Genomic DNA, 5,286 nt, shown 5'->3' with positions numbered 1-5,286 from the left:
CCCAGGCGCCCCATGTTTTCTTTTATAGTAATGCTTTGTCAATTGTCATTGATTCTCGCTACATTCCACCTCTGCAGTATCTTCGAGTTATTGATTGCTGCCTAATAAGCAATCCTAAGACGTAGTGATGTCAAACAACTGTTTGCTTACACTCATTGACTCTCTGGGTCAGGAATTCACACAGGGTACAGCAGTGATGGCTTGTTTCTGCTACATGGTGTCTGGGTCTCCACCAGGAAAATGTCAATGGTTGGGGAGTAAGTCAAACGTTTGGGAGCTGGAGTCACCTAGAAGTTTCCTTACTCCCATGTCTGGTGCCTGGGCTGCGATCAGTTGCAGGAGGGGCTAAGCTGGGAATTGTTGACTGGGGCACACACATGTGGCTTCTCCAGCTGGCTTGAGCTTCCTCACAACATGGAAGCCAGAGGAAAGTTGACTTTCCTCCTTGGAGCTCAGCGATCCAAGAATGAGTGTCGCAATGAACAAGGAAAAAGTTGCATGGCCCTTTATAACATAGCCTGAGAAGTCACATAGTTTTCCTTCCATGATACTCTTGGTTCAATCTTTTCCCTTTGACCACACTCTTTATTAGTCAAAGAATTTACAAGCCAGCTCAGATTCAGTAAGAGGGACAGAGATCACCACTTTTCCATAGGAACATCAAAGAATTATGGCCGTGTTTGAAAGCCGCTGCATGATGAAATACATTCATTCTTCAGTTGATTCAATAGAACTCCAACAGGTAAAGTGCATGAGCTTTTTAAACTCTAGTTATCGCTGGAGTGTTTATTGGAATGTGATACTCAGGCTGTTTGGTCTTGCAAAGGCCAGTTCCAAAATGGGATTCAAATAGCATTCAAGTTGAACACTCAGGCCCAAACTGTACTTCAGGGCATGCGTCACATATGATATCCCTTCCAGATCAGGGTGGTTTTTACAGATACTCCTTTGGGGAGAAGAGGAAGGAGCTTGGAGAGCTCAATATGTCCGAGACTGCACAGCCAGTAAGCAGCATTCTAGATATGTCAGCGAGGGGCTGACCAGGAAACAGCAGCTCTAAGAGTCACTGAGGAGTGTGCTGCCCCTGGGCAGCAAGTTGAGGAAACCAGCAAGGCAAGTGAGGCACTATATCCAGGCCTGCAGCGCACGTGTGGGCAGAAGCCGGGAGTTTCTAGAAGTTTCTGGATATTTCTGGAACCTGGGAACTGTAGCCGAAAGAGCTGGCAGGAGCTGTGGTTTTGTTAGAGGACCTCATGGGGGGTTCAAGCTGCCCTTTCCTCTCGCCCTCTGATTTCTGGAGGCTCCCGGAGGGGGGGGGGGTGTTGGGGGATGAACCCAACAGAAAGGCGGAAGACAGACAGGAGGGCTAGTTGGTTGCCATGCTCAAGTCAGGCCATTCCACCTCCGTCCCCGAGGCCCCCGTTGAATCGAAAAGATGGAAAGAGTGCGTCTGGAGGGAGAATCGGGGAATGCGCAGACCCCCGGGTCGGCGAGCTGACCATCCGCTCTCCAGCCGGGCTCCCGGGGCCCCCAGGGGCACGTCCCCAGCGCCCCTGCCAGCGGCGGCCGGTTGCCATGGCGACCGCGGGAGCCGCGAGGCCGGGCGGCGCGGACGCAAGTGCGCAAGCGCGCGCTGCGACGCCGGCCTGGGCTCCGCGCAGCTGCAGGGCTCGAGGCGCCGCGTGACCCGTCCGGGGCCGGAGCGGACGCCGGCTCCTCGGCCCTTTTCGCCGGGAACAGCCGGCCTGGGTGGCCCGAGCTGGCGCCTGGCGAGCGGCTGCCTCCCGGCGGCCTGTCCTCAGCCGGACCCGACCCGGGAGGCCGGGACGCGAGGCTGCAAGGATCCCTGCCGGGCGGCCGCCACCCGCGGGGCGGGGCGCGGTTTTCGGCCGGTCGCGGAACACGTGTGAGCACCCGGGGCCCGGTTTGGGGAGGAGGGACCTGGGAAGGCGCGAGGCCCGCCGCGCTGGGGGCAGCAGAGATCCCTGGGCCCGGCCGTCTTCCGGGGAATCTGACCTCCCTCTCCTGTCACTTTACAGGATCAGTATTTGGGGCCCGCTGCAGCCCTCGTCCACCTTATAGACGGTTCGGTGCACGTGGGATTAGAGCCGCCAGGTGCCCGCCACCATGGCCATGAACCTTCTGGAGGACTGGTGCCGGGGTATGGAAGTGGACATCCACAGGTCCCTGTTGGTCACGGGCATCCCAGAGGACTGTGGTCAAGCAGAAATTGAGGAGACCTTGCATGGGGTCCTCTCCCCGCTGGGCCCGTACTTCGTGCTCAATAAGATTTTTCTGAGGGAAGAGAACGCCAAAGCTGCCCTAATTGAGGTGGGAGAGGGTGTGAGTCTCAGGGCCGTACCCCGGGAGTTCCCAGCAAGGGGGGGCGTCTGGAGAGTGGTTTGTAGAGACCCCACCCAGGATGCTGAGTTTTTAAAAAATCTGAATGGGTTCTTAGATGCCGAGGGGCGCACGTGGGAGGATGTGGTCCGCCTGCTCCAGCTCAGCCACCCCCCACGGCCCCAGAATCAGCGCCCGGAGAACTGGGCAGAAGCTTTGGGGGTGCTCCTGGGGGCAGTGGTGCAAATCGTCTTCTACATGGATGCTGAGATCCGCTGCCGCGAGGAAGTGAGGGCGCAAGGGGTGACTGATGCCCAGGCCGTAGCAGCTTCAGCTTCAGCATCACGGAGGAAGGTCAAGAAGGAGCCAGGATGGGCTGCAGAAGTGGGGTCTGCTTTGAAGACGGAGAATCCCGACAGCTGGCATGACATGGAAGACGAAGGTGACCCCCCCAAACCTCTGGTTCGCAGAGCTGGAGCTAAAAGTCGCTCCAGGAGAAAGAAGCAGAAAAAAAACCCCAAGCAAGAGTCAGTGGCCTGGAAGAAACCCAATGGCCACCATTCCAAGAGCTCAGCCGCCTTGGAGGATCCTGAGGCCAATGGCGCGGAAACTATGGAGGTCTCAGAAGCTGTCAGGAGCAACAGAAAGCCCTGTGTGAAGCAGGAGGAGTCGGCTTTGAAGAAGCCTGCGGGAAAATGTGCCTGGAAGGCTCCCAGCAAGCCATCCTGTGATGCCCGGTCAGAAGCTGTGAGTCCTGGGGTTGCTTCGGAGTCAGACCGAGATGGCGGTCAGGAAGGCCCACCGAAGAAGAAGGCCGTGGGCTGGGCCTTGGCAAAGAGCCCTGCCCCCATGAGAAAGAAAAAGAAGGTAAGCTTGGGCCCTGTCTCTTACGTCCTTGTCGATTCGGAAGATGCCAAGAAAAAACCGATGATGGCAAAGAAAGGGCCAGCCGCAAGAGAGGCATCAGTTCAGAAGGCCCTCCGAGGCCCACAGCCCGCGGAGTTGCCAGCCTCGACCTCACAGGGCCCAGAGGCCGACCCAGAAGGCTCCCGTCGTGCCTCCAGTGGTGAGAACGACCACAGAAGTCACTTGGGGTGCGCCGACAAGTGGATGGGTGGGGAAGGGCCGGAGCGCCGGGTGGGGGCAGGTCAGGGGGTGCACGAGGAGGACCCCAGTGCAGCGGAAGAGGCAGATGAGGTTGTAGAGGGCGAGAGCCCTGACCTCCCTCCTAGGAGCCCCTGAAGGCCAACATGGGGGACAGCGGTGGGCGGGAGGTGGCCACGAAGATCCGCCACCTCCCCTTTGTTGGTGACGGTCGCTGTGGTAGAGTTTCCGGTCATTCTGCCGCTCCGTCTGACCCAGCTCCCTTAATAAAAACCCAGTGGTTTGGAGTGATAATGATCAATGGGTCGTCAAGGTAGATGGCTTTGAAGGTGCAGTTTTCTGGAGGCCTGGTTGGGGGATAGGAATGTTCAAGCACTGAAAAGGACCAAGGAAGTGAGAAAAAAAAAAGTTCCCCAGGACACCCACTTCCCTTTTGAGCTCTTCTAATCCACAGAACCCAGAAAGCTTTGATTTGGAGGACCACCCATAGCTGGTTAGTTGAAAGACGTCCAAGGAAGAAGTATCACATTGGGAACAAAAGTTTTTTCTTACTGAGTGAACTTTTGACTCTTAAAGGACCCCGTTTGTAAAGATGTGGCTCTCAGAGGGGAAGTATCCGTGAGCTGTTAGGTGAGAGAGATTAAGGGAGGGAGGTACATCGCTCTGCTCTTTTCTCTGCCACGCCTGCTTTTGCACCTCCCCTTGACTCACCTTCAGGGGTTAGAGGGTCACTAAGCAGATTGGGAAAATTCTAGAACATTTACCTTTACATACACAGGCGGGATCCCTGTTAACGTCCATCCGTGTTCTGCCTTTCTTCCTCATTCCCTGCGTTCTGGATGGCCAGCCAACCTCTGCAGGCAGGGTCTGGCATATTCTCCCACCTTCTCTGTGTTTCCATCATGGGTAAGTTAAGCTGAGATCGTCCAAGCGGACCTGCCTGCCTTGCTCCTGCTGGTTTTCAGCTTCCATCCTTCAGTTAACTGGCCAGAGGGTGAGAAGGTCCCAAGAGTTAGTTTTAGGGGACTTAGGCCTTGACGTACTTAAGCTTTAGATTCTGTTAATAAAAGTGGTATTTGGATTCCCGTTTAGCGTCTGGCCGTCTCAGGACGCCCATGGGGAGAGGGGGTGATCGGTAGGGAAGGACTCGGGCGCTTCTGGCTTCCCAGCCCCTAATTCCATCCAGCGCCACCAAACTCTGTGTCTTTGGGGCTAAAGACCCTTCTCACGTTGTAATCAGAGAGGGAAAAAATTCTTAAAAATTTGGCTGTTAATTTCTGTCATCCGAATAGACCAACATTCCTTGTCTCCCGTGTGTGTGTGTGTGTGTGTGTGTGTGTGTGTGTGTGTGTAGGGGGAGGGGGTGGGGTACCTGACACCATTGGTTTTCAAATAGTGTCCTGGGAGTCCCAAAGCATGCTCGAAGATGTAATCCAAACCTTTTTTTTTTTCATGTATTTAATTTATTTATTTAATTTATTTTTTTTTTGAGAGTGTGTACCCATGCGGGGGAGGGGGAGGGACAGAGGCAGAGAGATTCTTAAGCAGGCTCCACGCCCGGCACAGAGCCCTATCTCACAACCGTGAGATCATGACCTGAGCTGAAATCAAGTCGTCAGATGCCCAACCAACTAAGCCATCCAGCTCCCCCATGTGTTGGAAAAGAAAGAAAAAAAAAGGTTCTTGCTTCGGCAGCACATATACTAAAAAAAAAAAGTGAAACTTAAACAGTCGTGAGCCAAACCAGTCACATAGGAGACTATCAGAATATTACCTTGTGTTCATAAGTGAACTTGACTTTGTACAGATCTCCCATGAGTTGTTTCTCCCGTCTGTTTGCGT

At 54.7% G+C, this 5,286-nt stretch overlaps 1 protein-coding gene across 1 annotated transcript; it reads left to right on the top strand.

Moving 5' to 3' along the window:
* Positions 1–1,819: 1,819 nt before the first annotated feature.
* Positions 1,820–4,927, top strand: PNMA8A (PNMA family member 8A). The gene is made up of 2 exons (XM_042918969.1): positions 1,820–1,906; positions 2,040–4,927. The coding sequence occupies exon 2, from the start codon at positions 2,128–2,130 to the stop codon at positions 3,580–3,582; it is 1,455 nt and encodes a 484-aa protein (XP_042774903.1). The 5' UTR covers positions 1,820–1,906; positions 2,040–2,127; the 3' UTR covers positions 3,583–4,927.
* Positions 4,928–5,286: the final 359 nt, after the last annotated feature.

The sequence above is a fragment of the Panthera leo genome, chromosome E2, assembly GCF_018350215.1.
Source record: "Panthera leo isolate Ple1 chromosome E2, P.leo_Ple1_pat1.1, whole genome shotgun sequence".
Taxonomy (NCBI): Eukaryota; Metazoa; Chordata; class Mammalia; order Carnivora; family Felidae; genus Panthera; species Panthera leo.
Note: the sequence above shows the minus strand (reverse complement) of the source record. Positions and strands in the feature narration are given on the sequence as shown.